At 54.0% G+C, this 20,726-nt stretch overlaps 1 protein-coding gene across 1 annotated transcript; it reads right to left on the bottom strand.

Annotated features, from left to right (window-relative positions):
• Positions 1-8,223: 8,223 nt before the first annotated feature.
• LOC128844658 (galanin receptor 2b-like) lies at positions 8,224-15,552 on the bottom strand. Its single transcript, XM_054042560.1, has 2 exons — positions 15,164-15,552; positions 8,224-10,223 (listed from the first exon to the last, which is right to left on the bottom strand). The coding sequence occupies exons 1-2, from the start codon at positions 15,535-15,537 to the stop codon at positions 9,473-9,475; spliced, it is 1,125 nt and encodes a 374-aa protein (XP_053898535.1). The 5' UTR covers positions 15,538-15,552; the 3' UTR covers positions 8,224-9,472.
• Positions 15,553-20,726: the final 5,174 nt, after the last annotated feature.

The raw sequence follows: 20,726 nt of genomic DNA, 5'->3' as shown, positions 1-20,726 counted from the left end.
AGCCCTCTTAGCTGGGAGAATGAGTGAGTGGATTTCCAAACCTCATTGTATACACTTAAAAAATAGATTTGACCTAGCTATCTCGCTCACAGCTGTGGAAAACTTCACACCCAGAGCACTATAGTTAGGGTGACCTGACCCCCGGTGTAGTCACAGCTATATTGATGGAAGGATTCTCCATCAATTTAGCTACCACCTCTTGGAAAGCCGGATTAACTACATTAACAGAAAAATCCCGTCTGTTGATGTAGGAAGCGGCTACACTCTGGCACTAAAGTGGCACAGCTGAGGCGCTGTAGAAGCTGTTGTGTAGATAAGCCCTTGCTTGTAGTAGAATTGATCTTCTGCATTTGGGAAATGGGAACGAAATCCCCCGAGGCACATCCGTTGCTGGCTTGAGCAGGCCACGAGTGTATGTTCTCTGTACTAAGTGCTGCAGGGAACATACTCAACAGGGGAGGGAAATCCTTCTCAGCAGGCACTGCCCCCGCAGCTCCCATTAACGCCAGTTTCCAACCAATGGAAGCTGCGGAGTCAGCACTCGAGGAGGGCGCAGTGCGCGGAGACACCCCTCTCACCCCCACGGGCCACAGGGACGTGCCAGCCGCTTCTGGGAGCAATGCGGGACCAGGGCAGGCAGAGAGCCTGCCTTTGCCATGCTGCGCTGCCAGCCTTTCAGCGCCTAAAATCTCCCGGTTTGGCTTCAGTAGCCTTCAGGAGATAGGGCCTGATTCTGGGAGACTCCCGGCAAAACCAGGAGGGTTGGCAACCCTAGCGACTGGAGAGAGAATGAGAGCCACAGCCACGCCGTGTTGCCATGGGCTACACTTCTCTATGCCCCTCTATGCACTACGGAAATGGCCTGAGTGAAATCCAAGAAAGTAAGGGTCAGCACAGGAGGGTGAACACCAAAGATGTCCCAGCAGCCTGTGGAGGATGGTATTGTACAATCCCAGAGACAGGTCTGTGCTTCTTTATTGCTCTGCCACTTCAGCTTAGGGTTACCATACGTCCGGATTTTCCCGGACATGTCCGGCTTTTGGGGGCTCAAATCCCCGTCCGGGGGGAAATCCCCAAAAGCCGGGCATGTCCGGGAAAATCGGGAGGGCTGGGTGGTGCTCGGCCGGGGCCGGCGGTGCGGGGCCGGGGGCATGGTGCCGGGCCGGGAACCAGGGGCGCAGTGCAGTGCCGGGCGCGGGGCCGGACGGGGAGCTGGGGGCGCGGTGCCGGGCCGGGGTCCGGGCTGGGAGCCGGGTCGGCCGGGCCCGCGGGGAGCCGGGCCGGCGGGGAGCCGGGTCGGCCGGGCCCGCGGGGAGCCGGGCCGGCGGGGAGCCGGGTCGGCCGGGCCCGCGGGGAGCCGGGCCGGCGGGGAGCCGGGTCGGCCGGGCCGGCGGGGAGCCGGGCCGGCGGGGAGCCGGGTCGGCCGGGCCGGCGGGGAGCCGGGCCGGCGGGGAGCCGGGTCGGCCGGGCCGGCGGGGAGCCGGGCCGGCGGGGAGCCGGGTCGGCCGGGCCGGCGGGGAGCCGGGCCGGCGGGGAGCCGGGTCGGCCGGGCCGGCGGGGAGCCGGGCCGGCGGGGAGCCGGGTCGGCCGGGCCCGCGGGGAGCCGGGCCGGCGGGGAGCCGGGTCGGCCGGGCCGGCGGGGAGCCGGGCCGGCGGGGAGCCGGGTCGGCCGGGCCGGCGGGGAGCCGGGCCGGCGGGGAGCCGGGTCGGCCGGGCCCGCGGGGAGCCGGGCCGGCGGGGAGCCGGGCCGGCGGGGAGCCGGGTCGGCCGGGCCGGCGGGGAGCCGGGCCGGCGGGGAGCCGGGTCGGCCGGGCCCGCGGGGAGCCGGGCCCGCGGGGAGCCGGGTCGGCCGGGCCCGCGGGGAGCCGGGCCCGCGGGGAGCCAGGCCGCCGGGGAGCCGGGGAGCCGGGGAGCCGGGCCGGGGGTGCGCCGGGTCGCCGGGGGCCGGCAGTGCTGGGCGGGCCGGGGGTGGTGGGCCGGGGCCGGCACCCCAGGGCCCGAGCCGACCCAGGCTGGAGCCGCCGGGGGGGCTAGCCTGGGCTGCGCCTCCTCCCCCCCACACCCCCCTTACCTGCTTCAGGCTTCCCGCGAATCAAATGTTCGCGGGAAGCAGGGGAGGGGGCGGAGACTTTGGGGAGGGGGCGGGGTTGGGGAGGGGGTATGGGCGGGGCTGGGGGCGGGGCCGGGGGCCGTGGAGTGTCCTCCATTTGGAGGTACAGAATATGGTAACCCTACTTCAGCTTCTACCCTGGAGCTCTTGTGCTCTTAGTGGCAGATAGTGGTTGTGATGGGTTAGACCCCCCCTTCTGGGATGTCACCTGATGTGCTGGGGTCCCACCCAGCCCTCCAGCCCCAGTTTCCCTTGCACTGGGTTGCTGTGCCAGGCTCTCAAGCCCCTTTCCAGCACACACCCAGGGCCGGTGCAACCACTAGGTGAACTAGGCAGCGGCCTAGGGCGGCAAGTGGTTGGGGGCGCCAGGGGCAGTCCTCAGGCATAGGCAGCTGAGTAGGGCACCTGAAAATTTGGGGCACCACTGGGTCTTAGTGTCCACCCCACTGGTGTTCCTACCCCTGTTCTGACCCTTCCAGCAGGCTCTGAGTCTTTCTGGGAAGGGGATCTAGTAGTTAAAAGAGAAAGTCTCCAGCCTGCCAGACCTATTAGCACAACACTGAAATTGTTAAAGAGCCAGTCAAGGAGTAATGAAGACATTTAACAGGCATTTGCCAACCCCCAGGTTTCAGTTTCTGAATGTACTGAAACAAACAGTTGTGCATGACTGTAATATTTCCTCAGAACATGTCAGTCTACAGGACCTTAGTTTAAAATTTGCTTTAAAAATATTTCATTAGTGAGTTGGCGAAGATTATAAAATCACATCTCTAAAAACTCCTTGCATAGATTTTTAGATGCACAATCATCTTTAGCCTTAAATGCTTGGATCTTCAGACATATGTTTTTTTACATAAATTCTTCAAAAGACCACCCTTATCCAAAATACACATTTTAATTACTATAGTAAAAAAACTTACTTCCAAACTCTTCCTGTCCTTTCTGTCCATCCATTTCTCCCTTCACCCCCTCTCCCCCCTCCCACCCCTGCATTGAAGGAAGCAACAGCCTTCCAGATAGCTGGACAGAGTTTCCTTTTCTTTACTTCTGACTATCTGATGAACTAGTTTTAAGCAAAATCAGTACCTTAGTAAAATATAAAATCCTTTGTTATGCCTAAAATCTTTGGAAACATATTTTTTAAAGTTGGTGAAATTTCATAAACATGTGTATTGTTATGGAGATCACACACAGTAAATTACAGGTTTCAGAGTAGCAGCCGTGTTAGTCTGTATCCGCAAAAAGAACAGGAGTACTTGTGGCACCTTAGAGACTAACAAATTTATTAGAGCATAAGCTTTCGTGGACTACAGCCCATATGCATCCGAAGAAGTGGGCTGTAGTCCCCGAAAGCTTATGCTCTAATAAATTTGTTAGTCTCTAAGGTGCCACAAGTACTCCTGTTCTCTTTACACAGTAAATTAGTGTTCCCTTTTTCTAAAAGCAATGAACATTGTTATGAACACACTAAATCTCTGTGACTGATTAATTTAAAATAATGTCTGTTTCAGTGAGTTAAATATGTAGTAATCTGGAATGATTACTTTATGAAGGCTTAAGAGTACATTTAAAATATAAAATCAGCTTAGAAATACTGATTAAGAAAATGTAAAACAGAGAAGAGCTACGTCATGTATTCCATAATATTTAAAGTTGTATTCAGCAAGACAGCTGACTCACCCTTACTACAAAGTTTTTGCAAATAAATGTCTGACAAACTTCAGGGCATATCAAAAAACCTGTGACTGACATTTTTTATTCCCAACTTTAGTACTTTTAATTAGATACCTTCTGCATGTCCATTCTGCGTGAGGGAGAGGGTACAGGTGTCTCTGCGGGGAACTGTGACTCTCCGCGACAGTGAGGCGGGCCGGGCATCTTGTTGTTCTTTCTGCCTTGTCCCTCCGCCCCCGCCGGGCTGCAAGCTCAGGCTACTGTCGGACATAGGGGCACCAGTTTAATAATACTGCATAGGGCTTGCGGGGCCGGTGAGCCTCAGCCATGGAGGAGCTGGCGTGGTGCAGGGGGCAGGAGCCCTGCAAAGGCAGTGGTGCCGCTAGCGGGAAGCAGCCGCACCCCCCCCCGCCCCTCCTGCCCAGGCTGCGACCTGGCGCCCCCTTGGAGGGGCCCCTGGTGACTGCATCAGATGCATGCGGACAGAGGCCCCCGTGCGCCCTGCCGACTTGCCCCTCACCGTGTTCAGGCTCTGCGGCTCCCAGGCATGTGAGCCGCCGCCGGGGCGCGGGGCCCTGAGCCTGCTCCGGGAGGGGTAGCGGCGGCTCACACTCCCGGGAGCCACAGAGCCCGATCACGGCGAGTGGGGAGCCGGAGGGGTGCACGAGGGCCTCTGCCCACATGCATCTGTTACAGGAGCCCCCAGAAGGCAGCTCCTCCCTGCCGAGCTGCTGCAGCGGCCCAAGCCTGGCAAAGCTAGTGAGTGGACTCGGGGCGGGGGCCACCAGGGTGGGGTGGGGAGGGCTTGCGGGGGGGCTGTGCACTCTCCAGGGGAGTTCAGGGGGTGGGAAGGGGGGAACCTGGTCTGGGGAGCAGCCCCTGGGCAGGCTGGCCCCTGGGGTCTATAAAGGCTTGTCGGGATTTGCCCCTTAATGAACTGATGTTACGAGGGGGGGGAGGGTGCAAGGTGGAAGTTTCGCCTAGGGCGCAAAATATCCTTGCACCAGCCCTGGGCCTGGGAGCCAGCCAGAACATTTATTGGGCTCAAAGGTGGGAGTTTTCATTCCCCTCCATCTGCCCGCCCAAGCTAGAGGGAAGTTGACTCTATAGGGCCTGGAGCGGGTTTCAGCCTTAACTAGGGAGCTTCTGAGCAGCTCTTGTAATAAAAGTGCCTCCTGAGGCACTGCTCTGTCTCTTTCCCCAGCAGCTCTGGGTTGTCTCTACAAGCAGCTGATCGGTTAATTAAAGCTACTTGACTGTGCAGTTTGCTGTGGAGACACCTCTGCCTGGGGGGGTGGGGGCGCATTTGCAAAACCAAAACCAAAAGGAATCTGGAGAGGTCACCATTCAGCTCCCAGTTCTGGAGCCATGCCATTTACATCTTCTTTCCAATCCATAAAGCAGCTAACTCCTAATAAATCTCTTGGACCCAGCCGTACCCTCTCTAGGAACCTGGCATTATTAATATTTATCAGCTGTTTAATTAGCCTTTCTGCCAAGAGAAGCCATAACATCTGTATGTCAAAAACGTCCCCGGGCGCCTCCCCCCAGCAGAGGCAGGTTGAAATTGTGCTGAGTGTCGGCCTGTGCTCCTAAAGCTCTACCTTTATAATATGAGGGTGCCGAGGGCTTTCAGCACCATCTCTGAGAGCCCAGCTCAGTGGATATTGATCTTTCATATCCCTGTGCTCCTGGGAAGGAGAAATTCTCCCTTGGGCAGGGGCCCAGCCACACCACTGGAGTCCTGTGGTCACAGGCCTTGTGCTGGGGTGAATCTCATACAGACCAAACACTAGCAGCTCCCATTGCTCTTCAGCACCCGCTTCTCTTTGACCCTCCAAGGGGCTTTGACCTAATCTGCAGGGGTAGCAAACGGGGGAAATGAAAGGAGTGGATTTTGCAGGTGGCGAGGGGTTAAATATCAGTAGCTGTGTTTGTGAGGGATTGGAGTGAAACCCGCTGAGTGTTTTGAAGAGAAGGGCAAAGGAGACAGGCCAACCAAAAGAGAGCTGCTGATCAGATAGTGCAGGTGAGGGTTATCTTTTGGAGTGGGGCTGAAGCAACGAGACACCATTGTGATGCCCAGGAGTGTCTCAAGGAGAGATGCTGAGGTCTGCAATGGGCTCATGCCTGACATCACAGGTATGTGTATAAGGAGCAGACTGGTGGTGGGTGGAGGGAATGGTTGACTAGCTGGAAGTACCGTACCTATGTCGCTAAGGAGCTGGGTTTCGGTGTGGTGTGTGTGAGTAGGGTGGGGAGTGTGTGTGCGTTTCCAAGTGGTGTCTGTGTTGGCAGGTGCCACTCTCTGCCTGGGTAGTTTTTCAGGGCGTAGTGCATATTACCTGCAGAGGTGAGGGGCAGGTTGCCTGTGGACATACATCAGAGAGTCGGTGCATGAATGGGTTTGTATAGTGTCCGTCTCTAATGTCCATCAGTGGGTGTGTGAATGTGCCTGTGTGCATAGGGGCACAGTGTATGTTTTGTCAGGCCCAGGCCCCTCCCCTGTGAAGGAGGTGAGAGCCGGGGCAGTGTTGTGCGTATGCGTTTGTCAGGGTGAAGGGGATCCAGTGTGTGTGAACACACATTGCGCATGGTGCAGTGTGTCTTGGGGGGCTGTGCATGTAGGCTGACCAGATAGCAAGTGTCAAAAATCGGGACAGGAGGTGGGGGGTAATAGGTGCCTATGTGAGAAAAAGACCCAAAAATCAGGAATATCCCTATAAAATCGGGACATCTGGTCACCCTACGTGCATGTGACTGTCTGGAAGGGGGGGACACGGGCTGTTGAAGGACAGTGGTGCTGTGAAATGTCAGTTGAAATGTCAGCAGCCCCCAGTGGTTGCTGGTGGGCTCAGCTGAAGGACCCAGCATGGGGCTCGACTGGCTGCTTTGTTCCACAGCCTGTTGGACCAGCAGGAGCCAGCGGGGCTTTGCACTCGGACTAGGCTGCTTGACTGTTTTAACTGGATGGTGAATTAAGAGGGAGAGGCATCTGCACGCTGATGCTGAGCGGGGAGCCTTCGTATCTCACCACTGCTGACCCAATTACTACTGCTCTCTCCTTGAGCGGTGGTGGGGAATGCGTGCAGCTGTCATGGGGCCTGCATGACCGTACCAGCCAATTGGAGTAATTACTGCCCCCGCCCTGCCTTTCTCTCTGCTCTCTTTTACCAAGTGCTTGCCAGCCATGTGCCTTCCGTGGCACATGGCCCCTCTTGTCGGCTGGCCTCGTTCATCTGGGGCTTTCTTCTCTGCCTTCCTGTCGCAGCCCGGGACCATGTGGAGGGGCATGGCACAGTAGAGGCCCTGTCCTGCAAGGGAGAGGGGAGGGGTGTATGGCAGTTGAATCAGTGGACGACCCATTTGCAGAAGGGAAATGGTCCCCTCACGGCTTTGAACGCCACCTGGGTTAGCCCAGTATTGGGAGTTGGGAGACTTGGGTTCTAGTCCCACTTCTGCCATTGACCCTTCTCCTTTCTGGGTGTCTTTCCCCCGATTATAACATGACCCCACTTTCAGTCGCTCTCAATTACTCCACCTTAGGAGTGCCCCAGAGGCCTCTGCACCGGTTCCCATCATGCTTCACAGAAGGTGCTGCTCCAATTGGCTCTTTGAGGTATGGGGTGACCGTGATTTATGGCATCCAAGAAACTGGGAAAGAAAGCAGCTGGTAACAACCCCTCCTGCTGCTGTCCCCAACCCCCTTGAGCTTTGTGATTGCCCCCCCCCCAACCCCCCGAGCCTGAACAGCCAGGGTCCTGCGTGAACACCTCAACCCTGGGCTCCTCTATCCTAGTGCGGGTCACTATGCTGGGAAGCTGCCCATCCCATCGACTCCTTCATGGGATCTAGAGCCCGCTTTCCCTGGCTGCCAGCCAGGTTGTCAGTAACCGTGCTTGTGTCAGGAAGGAAAGTGAGCTGTAGCCATAGGATGAAGGGCTGAGTGGATAGCAGAGCCAATGAGCCAGATCCTCGGCTGGTGTAGCTCAGCAGAGCTCTGATTTACACCAGGTGAGGAGGTGGCCCTGAGGGTGTCTGCTAGCCCAGTGCACTCTGCGCTTTGCACAGATGAAGGCTGGCAGGAGACTGAAAGGTGTTTGATCTGAAGAAGGCGCTTTGCCATGCACTGTGGGGGCCTGGGAGGGGTTGAGCCACACAACATGGCATGGGCCAAGCACAGGGTTCTCACAAAGCAGTGCCATCCCCACGGGCTACCTGCCCTACCCCCCGGGCTACCTGCCCAGAGATCCGGCGCTCCCGGGGGCTGGGTGGAGCGAAATAGGCTGATTCAGTGCTCGAAAGGCCATCTCCTGTTTTCCTTTTTACCTTCCGGGAGCCAAACCCAGGTTTGGATTTTGCAGCTGGGGCCCATCCCACAAAGAATATCGACAAAGGCCCTGTCGCTTCCCATGTTTATTTGCTGGGGGTTAGAAAGACACCTCTACAGTATGTACAGCCCCGTCTCCCTCACGCAGACCCCAACACTCCATGTGCGAAGGAGAGCCCCTTACACTGGAATGGTGAGCACCAGAAGCAGACACGCACAGACGGCCATGCACCCATACCGTGAATACAACGTGCTTTAAGGGCACACCAGTTATGGTGACTGTCTTGGCCATGGCATAGTCAATAAACCAGCATAGTTTCTGGCCTGTCTGCACTCTATGGTCTCACCTGTGATGTGAAACACAAGTACAGATGAAGGTCGCACAGTGAGCGCAGGGGAAACCAGCAGCTCACACACAAGGGCTGTGCTATGATACTCCCAGCACCTAGACCTGGGCCAGTGTCAAGTGGTGACCTCGTGGCAGGTATTGCCAGGTGAACACCACGCACATGGTGGGCAGCACGGGCTGGGTGGAGAGTAGGAGTTGGGCTGCACAGGGCAGGTTGGGGAGTAGGTGGGCAGGTATCATGGGTCAAAAGATGAGCACATGGCCAAGGTCCTGGGTGCAAAGGGACAAGCACGTGGCTGGTACAACGAAGTCAGGGGGGCAGTTGCAAATGCACATGGCAGATGGAGTGGTACAAAACAGTGCCCCAAGCAGAGGCTGAGGGGTGGGCCAGCCCTGTCTGTTCCCCCAGGGTGTGTTTGAAAGCATGGCTAGAGCAGGCCTGCTGCGTTTCCATGCTCTCCCCTCGCCTGTGATAGACGGAACGGAGGGTTTGGAAGCTGCCTTCAGGCAGTGTCGTGAGCTAGAGATGGGAGGGGATGTTTGCACCCCGAGAAGCCACATAAATGAGGCAAAAAGCAGGACTGCCTAGACGGGACTACACTAGAGCAAGACAGTGGTGGGTGTTAGTGGGTGAGGCAGGAATTAAGGAGCAGGGAGCACTGACAGCCAACCCAGACACAATCAAAGGAGATGGTGTTGTCGGTCTCTGCTCCATTCACAAAGACGGGGTCCAATGAACTTTAGACCAGCAGGGCTGTGGCTCCAGTGTGAGCCGGGGTCTGGTCCCTCCCACGAGCAGGCCCATTCTCGGACGCTGTCTGGGGGGCTCTGATGCAGTGCTCGGGAGAACAATAGGCCTGTGGCATGCCAGGAGAAATTAAGTCCAGGAGTAGGAGTGGGATTCTCTGGGGCTGTCTCTCGTGTCCTCTCCATCATCCAGTGGGAAGGGGAGGCCTCTCCCTGCCACTAGCAACACAGCATGGCTGCCCGAGAGGATGGAGCCTCGCTGCTAGGAGAGGTGAAGGGGCCTGGAAGAGCCTGACTGGACCATGAGGGATCCTGCATCCAGCTCACACCCGTCCTGCTGCCCGTTGTGCTCCTCGTTCATCTGGGATACCTCAGTGGAGCCTGCCTCAAAGCCAGGCACCGTGTGGGCAGCGTGCACCACATGGACCTTGTTGCGGGCCTTCTTCCTCAGGAGGCAGCTGAAGACCTTCTTGAAGCCCTTGCGGAAGTGCTTGGAGACCAGGGCGTAGATGATGGGGTTGAGGCAGGAGTTGGCGTAGGCCATGCAGTGGGAGAGCAGCCGGAAGGCGTAGGTGGCCTGGTTGAAGGGGAAGTCCCCATAGAGGTAGCGCAGGATCACCACGTGGTAGGGCAGCCAGCACAGGCAGAAGAGGATGGTCACTATGATGATCATCTTGGTCACCTTCCGCTTGGCCTTCTTGGACTCTGACATATCCTCCAGGGGGTCCACGGCCGTCCACAGGTACTTGATGGTCCTGGTGTAGGAGAGACTGACGATCAGCACGGGGATCACATAGCCAAAGGCAAACGTGCTGGTGTCTATGATCTTGCGCTTCCACTCCTCCCAGCTGGGCATGCAGATGTAGCTGGACTCCCACTCGATCAGGTCGTAGTAGCTCAGGTACGGACCAGCGAAGACCACAGAGAGGCCCCAGATCACAGCCAAGGCAGCAACCGCGTTGCAGGGGGTCCGCAGTTCCCGGGAGCGCAGTGGGTAGCGGATGGCCAGGTACCTGGAGATGAAACCAAACAGGCAGTGGTTAGGGGTGCAGAGGACTCTGCCTTGGACATGCAGTCACTGTGGGATTCCTGCTGTCCTGTGGCAGTGGTTCCCTCTCTCCCCTTCTGCCTATATCCAGCCTCAGCAAATGCGTGCGACATCACTAAGGAAGGGGCCTCGCCCTGCCAAACCCTCTTAACCCATTCAGAATACGGCCCTGTGTAGGGCAGCATTTTGATTCCTAGTGGGATTCTTCCTGTACAGCCGTATTTTTCTAACCCAGGTCCCTTCCCCTCCCTCCAGACAAAGAGGGCTCGGCCTAGTTCCCTGAGCACTGGCCGGAGAGGTGAGGTTGGGGAGGCCACTCAGGAGTCACACACAATGCTCCCTATTCCCAGGGATGGAGCATGTTCCCTCCATGGCTCTCCCACGCCCAGCTGGAGCAGGGGAGGGCAGGACCAAACACAGGTCCCGGCCTCAAACCCCTCACGTGGCAGCCCATGCTGACACAGGGTCCTTCCTCTGCTGAAAGGAAGAGATTGTGCCTCTGCCTGGCTGAGAATGAGGCTGGGATCTGATCAAACTCAGGCCCAGCTCTGAACCTTGGTTTGAGGCCTTCGGGTCCTTGCGTTCTTGGACAAGCCAAGGATGGGATGGGTGTAGGGATAGGGGTCGCAATCGACAGCCCTGGGAGGTCAATGGGAGTCGTTTTATTGATTTCCATGGGGTTTGGATCTGGCCCAGAGGTAGGCAGATCTGCTCACTGGGATCTTGACTACGCTGGCCCAGAGGAGGGGCGCTGGAGGTGCCAGAAACGATGACTCTTCCTCTCGGTGTTGGGCTGGTTTCTGGGGCCGATAAATGTCCTAGCGGCAGTTTGCTGCCTGTCTGTTCTCCCCTGGCGCTACGCCAGTGCACCTCCAGGTTAAACCACACAATGCACAGTGCTGCTCCTGGCTCTCCAGCAAGTGCCGGGAGGCTGAGAGAGCAGAGCAGCATGCAGAAGGAGCGCTGTGCTCGGCTCCCGCACACGCATCAGCAGGGAGAGCAGGCGAGTGGGAACATCTGTCTGCAGCACCCCAGGAGAGCTGAAACATATTCAGTATGACAGTCCCTGCAGGGTCCCTGGTGCGGGTGACAGCTAGGAAGGAAGACAGCTGGGATCCTAGCTGACTTGTGGACAGGAGACTGCGGGGAAGGGGAGTAGCTGTCAATGCAGGCACAAGCCCTTCACTGCTCCAGTCTAAGCCTGTCCTCGTCAAACAGGGGCCGATGCTCATTGCCACGTGCTGTGCCTTAGGAGTTCATCCTTGGCAACAGAGCACAGCCGAGAGCCAAGGACAATAACTCCGGCACAAAGGGTCACTCCAAGCAGTAGCGTAGCTTGTCTCTGCTGTACCGTCCATCTGGAAAGCTACAAAAGCATTTCCCAGACAAGGTACAAGGATGGCTTCATCCTGCGCTGAAGTGCAGCCACCTCTAGGATGGAACACAGCAACATTCTTCAGCAGCAACACTATGTAGCAGGAGAGGTGGAGAATAACCTGAAACCAGGTGGGCAGAACACTGTGCCAGGGGGCACGCTGGGGAGCTCTAGGGATTTTAAGAGACTGTCCCTGGTTCTGAGCTAGCTGAAGAGATGCTGTCTCCCACTGCAACTCCTTGAACTCTTACGTTCCATCTGCAGTGAAGTACCATGAGCCATATCCCCTCATGTTAGGCTTCAGTCTGATCTCACAAGCTATCTGGGGTCAGCTTTGAGCCAGTACTTGGGTGGGAGACCTCCAAAGATAACTCACAATAAGTGCTGTGGGAAGTGGTCCTAGTGATTTATCAGCCACTATCAGATATAAAACTAAGCACCTGGCTACATTTGATTATCAAAGTTCTCTCAGCCTCTTTCTCAGGAGTGCTGGGGCTGTGTCCCTGAGGTCCTGGTCCAGTTCTGGGCTATCTTAATGCCCCTTGGCTTTTCAGTTGGGGATGCTATTCTTCTCTTCTTACTCCCAGACAGCACCTAGCACAATGGGATCCTGGTCCCTAACTAGGTTTCTGGCACTACAGTAATACCAATAACTGCTGAGGGCATTCCTATAGAAGGGGTGCTATTTCAGTGGTGAGTGAAGTGGACATAAGAATGGCCATACTGGGTCAGACCAATGGTCCATCTAGCCCAGTATCCTGTCTTCTGACAGTGGCCAGTGCCAGATGCTTCTGAGGGAATGAACTGAACAGGGCAGTTAATCAAATGATCCATCCCCTATCACCAAGTCCCCTAAGTAGTCAGAGGCTTAGGGACATCCAGAGCATGGGGCTGTGTCCCTGACCATCTTGGCTAACAGCCATTGATGAACCTCTTCTCCAGGAATTTACCTAATTCTTTTTTTAACCCAATTATACTTGTGGTCTTCACAACCTCCCCGGCAACGAGTTCCACAGGTTGATTGTGTGTTGTGTGAAGAAGTACTTCCTTATGTTTGTTGTAAACCTGACTATTAATATCATTGGGTGACCCCTGGTTCTCCTACATATCCCCCCTTGGTTGTCTCTTTTCTAAGATGAACAGTCCCAGTCTTTTTACTCTCGTCTCAGGTGGAAACTGTTCCATTCCCCTATCATTTTGTTGCCTTTCTTTGTACTTTTTCCAATTCTAATAAATCTTTTTTGAGATGGGGTGACCAGAACTGCACAGAGTATTCAAGGTCATAGAGTGGCATTATGATACTTTCTGTCTTCTCTATCCCTTTCCTAAACTTCCTAACATCCCAGTAGCTTTTTCGACTGTCACTGCACATTGAGTGGATATTTTCAGAGAACTATCCACAGTGACTCCAAGATCTCTTTCTAGAGTGGTAACAGCTCATTTAGACCCTATCATTTTGTATGTATAGTTGGGATTATGTTTTCCAATGTGCATTGCTTTGAATTTCATCTGCCATTTAGTTACTCCGTCATCCAGTTTTGTGAGATCCCTTTGTAACTCTTTCCAATCAGCTTTGGACTTAATTATCTTGAGTAATTTTGTATCATCTGCAAACTTGTTCACCTCACTGTTCACCCGTTTTTCCAGATAGTTTATAAATATGTTGAACAGCATAGCTCCAAATACAGATCCTTGGGAGACCCCATTATTTACCTCTCTCCACTGTGAAAACTGACCCTTTGTTTCCTATCTTTTAACCAGCTACTGATCCATGAGAGGACTTTCCCTCTTATCCCATGACTGCCTACTTCGTTTAAGAGCCTTTGGTCCTTGTCAAAGGCTTTCTGAAAGTCCAAGTACACTACATCCACTGAATCACCCTTGTCCACCTGTTGGTTGACCTCCTCAAAGAATTCCAATTGATTAGTAATGGTGCTTCCTATATAACTTGGGAAATACTTTGGGATCATTCAGAAAGAGAGGTGATATGTAAGGTAAGATAGGAATAGTCATTAATTACCTGAATATAGAATATAGCTTTTATAGAGATCAGTAGATCTCCGAGTGCTTTACAAAGAAGTTCAGTATCATTATTTCCATTTTACAGATAGGGAAACTGAGGCATGGACTAGATCGATCGATCTGTAAGTATTTATACAGCACCAATCGATGTATTGTCTGCAGGACTCTTGACGCCTTTCTATCTTCAGTCCCTGATATCCATGTGGGTTTCTTAATCACAGGGGTAATTTGCCATCCTTACCCCCACCAGCAGTGAATGTAACAAACAGGAAAAATGAGGTGATCCAACCAAGCCAAAGCATGATCCATGGGCAGAACATGTACTTCCCCCACTGTTTTGCACGTAGGGGTGAAGTCGGGGCAGCGCAGCCAAAACTGGGCAGATGTCCTCTCGCAAACCAATTGACCTGATTCTGATCTGCTACACAGGTGTACACGAGGAATAGCTCAGCTGCAGTCCATAGAGCTATGTTGCTGAATGTCCACATGAAATCCGAATCAGGGTCCAATAGGCAGCATGAACCAAAACTTGCTTTCAGAATTCTGCATTGAACGCACACACTGAATTGCATTTAAGGCAGAATGGGCCAGATCCCTAGCTAGTGTAAATCAGCATCACTCTGCTAATGTCAGGGGAGCTTGGCTGCCTTACTCCAGCTAAGGATCTGGACTAATATTTTTGTGATATGACACTGCGTCCCCTATTATACAGAGCTAGGGCCAGATTTGGCCCTGTTATAAGCAGGCACACCTGCACTGGAGACAACTGAGTCATTGCTGATTACACCAGGAACTGAGCTTGGCCCCCAGTTTGAATGCACCGTGTATGCAATGTATTATTGGCACAAATCTTGGGGCTTCTAAACTGATCGTTCGTCAGTGTGTTTCAGTGATGGTCTGACAGCGGTGGAAAGGCAAGTCCTCTATTAACCCACAGAGCTAGAATCTATCTATCTTAGGCACTTTATCTGGCCCCTAATACCATCTTAGCTGAGTACCTCACACACTTTCATGTATTTATCCTGTGAAGGAGGGCACTGCTATTATCCCATTGCACAGATGGAGAAACTGAGGCACATAGCGGCTAAGTGATTTGCCCAAGGTCACACGTGGAGTCTGTGGCAGAGCGAGGAATTGAATCCAGTCCTCCACATTCCAGGCTAGTGTCCTAATCACTAGACCATCCTTCCTCTAGACAAACACAGGCAGTGGCAACACAAGCTTCCCTACCCAGCTGACCTGGCAGGGCCACATCTAGGGTAGAGAGTGCAGTGGCTCCGTCTCCTTGGCCTGTAAGAACATGGGTTGTGAAGGAGACACCTAACAGGAACTGTACTAAGTCCCTCCAACCCTTTTGGCACAGACCACATAGGGACAGCATTAGGTCATTACTGGTGCAAGCTGGGTTTGACCTTTTCCCCATTCTCTGAGCCTCCCAGATCCTGAGGCCAGGCACAGGGCATCTGGTAGGGCCCAACAACCCCAGGGCAGGTTTCGGCCTTGCTTACCTGTCCACTGAGACGGCAGCCAGCGTGAAACTGCTGGCATACATAGTGAGGTAGATGAAGAAGTGGACAGCCTTGCACATGAAGGAGCCGAAGACCCAGCCCTCCAGCGAGTAGATGGTGGCCTGGAAGGGGACACAGAAGATGATGAAGAAGAAGTCGGCCAGGCTGAGGTTGAGGATGAAGACGTTGGTAGTGTTGTGGCCCATCTGGCCGTTGCGCAGCAGCACCGCCAGCACCAAGCTGTTGCCCACTGTGCCCAGGAGGAAGATGAGGGAGAAGACCACAGGGATGATGACACTGGCGGGGCTGAACTGAGAGCTGTCCGAGGCGTTCCAGTACCCAGCCAGGCTGGCAAAGTCCTCGTGCTCTGTCATCCTGCCTTCAGGGGAGATGCAGGTCACCTGGTGGGTGCAAAGGGAGAGAAAGGGAAGAGATCTTAATGAGGAAGAGAGTAGCCAGAGCCACTTTGCTCTTCTTGTTTGTGTTTTGTGTGGTTTCCCTGCCTCTAAAACAGGTCACTTAGCCTGAAAGCGTAACATTGTGTATGGGAATTGGACCATCTAACTGGAAGGGGTGAGGGCCCGGGGATTGATTCCCCTAAGAGATCTGACGGGTGTGTGTGGGAGTGGGGTGAAATGGAGGCCCTCTACCCTATCCCAGAGTAGGGAGATGTTTCTGCCAAAGGGACCAGCAGTGCAGTAGTCAACCATGTTGCTATTTAACGCGATCGTTAGGTTTCAGAGTTAATGGTTGCACTAAAGAGGGCAGCTCACGCCTCAGAGGTTGTCTGGCTGCACAGCATTGCACCAGGCTCCTTTGGAAGGGTGTCTGCACAGCCATAATGACTGGGAATTTATTTGAGATTAAAATAAGCCCCCAGACCTGACGAGTGATGATGAGAATGGAATGTGTCCGTGCTGTGCAGATAGTACTTGGAAACATGCACATGTGCTTCTGGATTAAGGTTTGGCATTTAAGTCCAGAAGCTTGAAATCTCACAAACTGATCTCCTATACTTATTAAAGTGGGAGGCTTTCTGCAAAGAAAATGTATCCACTTGTCCTTCCTCGCTGGAGCTGGGGGAAGCCTGCAAGGACACGCTTTGCAAACACAGTAGTCCTTATTTCAAACTCATAAACTCCCTTTATCTCCTTTCTGCAACCGTTTGTACCAGTACACTTGTTTGCAGCAACAGCATGTCTCCCACCTTTATCTCATTCCCAATAAGTAGGGTGTCCTGTCTGTCAATTCTGCAGAGAGTCAAGATCTCTCCATTGTTTTCTCTCCCTCGCTCAGGGAATTAATGAGCTGTCAAGGTTTCTTTCTGGGGAAGGCGCTAGGACTATCTGAAGTGTTGCTGCCCCCACCTGGGGAACAGCATCAGCACAGAAAAGCATAGGACTGTATCTGCCGCTCTCACTGGCTGTGCGTGTTGAAGGAAAGGCAGATGTGGCTTTGTCTATACCAGGGGTGGCCTAACTGTGGCTTGCAAGCCTCCTCCGCCCCCCCCCCATTCTCCGCCTACCAGACCGGGGGTGGAGGGGGAGGAGGAGAGATCAGAACCTCTGCCTTGCAGTGGGATGGTGGGGTAGTGGCATCTGTCCAGTGGGGAGGAAGGTCTTGGGGCTTCAGCCCTGCAGGGCACAGCTGCCCTGCAAGGCGCATCTGCCGGGGCTCAAGGCTTCAGCAGGAGTGGAGCTGAAGCCCCGACTCCTGGCAGGCGTGCTCTGGCTCTTGAACTCTGAAGATTGTCGTATGCTGCTCGGAGGGCCAATGAGTTTGGCCATCCCGGTCTATACTGTGGATAATTGTACAGGTGTAGCCACACCAATGAAGCTGTTTGAAACCGGAGTGAGCCCCGTTTCACAGCGGCACAGCACGTTTACACTGGGTTTGCAGGAATGCATCAGTGAAGTAGTTACACTGGTACAAATCTCTGAGACAGAAAGACCTAGACATGAATGTGAGCATGTCCCATGTTTGTTTGTGACATGCACCTGTAACCTGCTCTTCAGTGAATGATGAGTCCTTCGCTAGTGGCTGGTGCACAAAGGATAAAAGCCTAGGATATGTATTCACTAAAGGAGCTACTCCTTTAGCTCACATGCTAAAGGCTCATGGTTTTAGCACTTGAGGTCCTGGATTCGATCCCTTACACTGACCCACAAGGTCATAGGTGCTGACTGCGTGGGTGCTCTGCCCCCCACTCAGCCTCTTTCCCCCCATTCCCCCAGAGCTCTGCCTGGAAGCCCATCCCCCGCTCAATCTCTTCCCCCCGAGATCCCGCCACCTCTCGCAAGGGGGGGAAGGGAGGAGGCAGAGAAGAGCACCCACCGGCAAAAACAAAAGTCAGTGCCCATGCATGAGGGCAGCTGGGTTACACTCATGGGCATGTGCAGATGTTCCTTTGAAATGTCAGTTGGTGCTAGAGCTATGCAAGCAACTGAGTTTCTTCAATTCATTGGCGGCCCCAAAACATTGAGAGAAAATTTGTTTTGGATCAAACAAAATACTTCATTCACACCACCACACACAACGTTTCATGCAGTTTTTGAGGTTTTTTAACTTAAAAAAACCCCAAATCAAAGTAAAATTCAAAACAAAATTGTTATGAATTGAAAATCAAAATGTTCAGACGCTATGGGGATTTTTTTTTTTTTTTTGGCTCAACAATTCAGCAAATTGGATACAAATCTGCGAAATGTTTCAGTCAACCTGAACTGGCTCTTTTTTATTTTTTTATGTTTTTTGGGCTGGGGAGCAAAAATAAAAAAGTTTAGTTCAAGAAACTTCAGCCGGCTCCAGTGTGTTCATGCCAGGAATGGGTGGAGTGGGAAGAAATCTCCCAACGAGGGCTCCAGAGCTGATGATTTGAACATGAAGCTTTTCGCCCTGAGCCCCTGTGAAATTGGCTCTCATACAAAGGCACCGGGTCCAAGTTCAGGCACTTCTGGTTTTTAAAAAGGCTGCGATGAATGAATTTGAGACTCGGGGAGGCGAGATCAGCTGGAGCGAGAGACTTGCAAAGACAGGATGGCCAGTGCTAAAAACTAGGCCCCCTTATTTGTGCTCAGTGTGATCTCCCTGCATGAACAAAGCCAATTAAACTGGCAGAGTAGGAGCTTGTTACAGCTGTGGGTGCTTCCATCGCATGCACAGCCCTAGCAGAGCAAGCGGGCACGGACCAGCATGAATTTACAGAGATCTCAATTGAGGGGGGATATGGTCACAGCGCCAGAAGATTTGGGCACCAGCAATAGCTATTGTCCTGGCGGTGGAGAGGTGAAGGGGTGTGGCCCTGTCACTCTCTGGTGTAACATTCTCATCTCACGCGGGGTGACGGGCTCATGCTGGTTTCACCCATGTCCTCAATGGAGTTTCTCCATAAAACGGTAACTCCACGGTGCAGCCCTGTGAGGGAGAGGATGCAGCCGGCTCCCAGTTATCTCATCCTCCTCTATATTTACTTAGAATGGGTCAGATTCTGACTGTCCTTCCACCTGTGTAAATCCAGAGACAGTAGCAGTCCTGTGTGTTTACATTGCAGTGACTGAGCGTCACGCCTGGCCCCGTATACACGCTTCTGAGCAGGGTTATTAGCAAAATCAGAGCCCAGTTTACAGCTCTCAGCCAGAACTCCAGAAAGCAACTGTATCAGCATGTGCCCAGACGTTTCATGTGCGCTCCCCCCCGTGGCAGTGGCCATGGCTACACCCCCCCACAACCCCTTAAATCCTTTTCAATATCCAGGTACCCTTCCTCCCCCACCCCCCAGCCCAGTGGTCCAGATACTAGTTAGCACCTCATTTGGGGCAATACTGATCTGTCCCACCAAAGAGACTAAGTGACCCACCTAAGTGACCCACCCACATGGAGTCTGTGGCAGAGCAGAGAATTAAGCCCAGGTCTCCCTCTAGCACCCCAATCACCAGCCCATCCTTCCACATGCTGCTTCAAGGGGATTTGGGTAAAGCGGTTGTCACACCACCCCACGTCTGATTAATGGCTTTAGTAGGTTGGGTGTGGCCATGCCTGCACTTGGTTCTGACAGCAAGCACAGCTATGCCTGAATGGAGAAGTGGGAGGGACGGGAGAGAAATGAACAGAGAGAAGGGGGATCCGGAGCCACAGGCAGATCCTGTCTCCATGGGGGATACTGTCTGGAGCACCTTACCGTGGTACTGGAGCCTCCAGGAGTCCCCATTGTCTCCATTTTACAAGTGTGGCAATGGAGGCATCAAGGGGTGACGTGACATGCCCCTGGCTGCCCACTGAGTGAGTGGCAGAGTTAGGAACAGAGCCCAGGAGTCCTGACTGCCATAGTGAGGGACCAGTAGAGGAAGAGAGCAACAGGACGGGAAGGGAAAGGGTCCCTGATCTTCCCATGCCAGCTAAGGGGAGCCTTACGGGGTGGGGGGAGTAAAGTGCAGGGATGCACCAACCCAGGCCATTTCCTAGAGCAGGGAGCTGGGCGTGGAAGATGCATAGCCCTGCTCTCTGCATCAGTAGGTGCCCTTCCTCCCAGCATGAATCCCTGGGCCCCGGAAGGGCCCTGTGGAGGAGCAATCAGAGAAAATGAGGGGAAAGCTCTTGGATTCAGCAGGATGTAGTTGCAAAGGGACCTCTCCAGCTCTGGCACAGGCCAGCACGGGGGTCATTGGAGTCAGTTCAGCCAATTACTGGTTCAGGAGAGGGGCAAGCAGCAGCAGGCTGTCCAAGGGGCCAGGTGGATCAGTGAGAGTGGGGCAGGATCAGCACCAGGACAGGTGCCTCAGAACCAGCAGAGGCGGAGTAGAGGGAGGCATACAGAGGAAGGGGGAGAAAGGGTAAGAGGAAGGGAGAGTTGGAAAAGGAAAGGAGGGTGCCGCTCTGGGCTAATGGCCTCAACATTGGGTAGGGTGTCAGGACTCCTGGGTTCTAGCTCTGACTTTGCCACTGACTTTTTTGGGGGAAGTCACGTCCTTTCCCCCTGACTCAGTTTCCCCCTCTGTATAGTGGGGATAATGGCACTTGCCCACCTTTGTGCAGCACTGTGACGGGTGGCTGAAAGGTGGTGCCTGCCCAAATGGGACTGGTGGTTCTATTATGGGGGATAGCAAAATAATAAAAGGCAGTATTGACTCAAACACCTACCTCCCCCCAAACGCTCCTCTCATGACCCAGCAGCAAATACACTCTTGGCTTGCCTTAAACTGAAGGAGCATGCCCTCTTCTCCCATCTTTGCAGAGCCTTCTGCCCCCAGAGCATAATAAGTACCCTGACCCCTCCCTTCGAGCCCCTGACAGAACCAGGGCTCTTTCTCCTGCTTTTGCAGCATCAGGGTGCTATTTTTAATGGCAATTGTACCCTCACCCAGACTGCTAAAGATACTGCACAGCCACGTCCCCACATAACCCAGTGTAATGGTGTATACTGGCCCTTTAAAAGTAGAGGGGGCAGAAGACCCCATTCCAGAGAACTGGAATGAACAAAGGCCCAGGAAATGGTCCAGTAGCCGAAGAGAGGAAGTGGTCCCAGGCTCTTAAAGGGACAGTGTCCTGGGGCAGGGCTGGCTTTAGGCCG

Source organism: Malaclemys terrapin, chromosome 10, assembly GCF_027887155.1.
Source record: "Malaclemys terrapin pileata isolate rMalTer1 chromosome 10, rMalTer1.hap1, whole genome shotgun sequence".
NCBI lineage: Eukaryota > Metazoa > Chordata > Testudines > Emydidae > Malaclemys > Malaclemys terrapin.
This window is presented reverse-complemented; position numbering and strand designations above follow the sequence as displayed.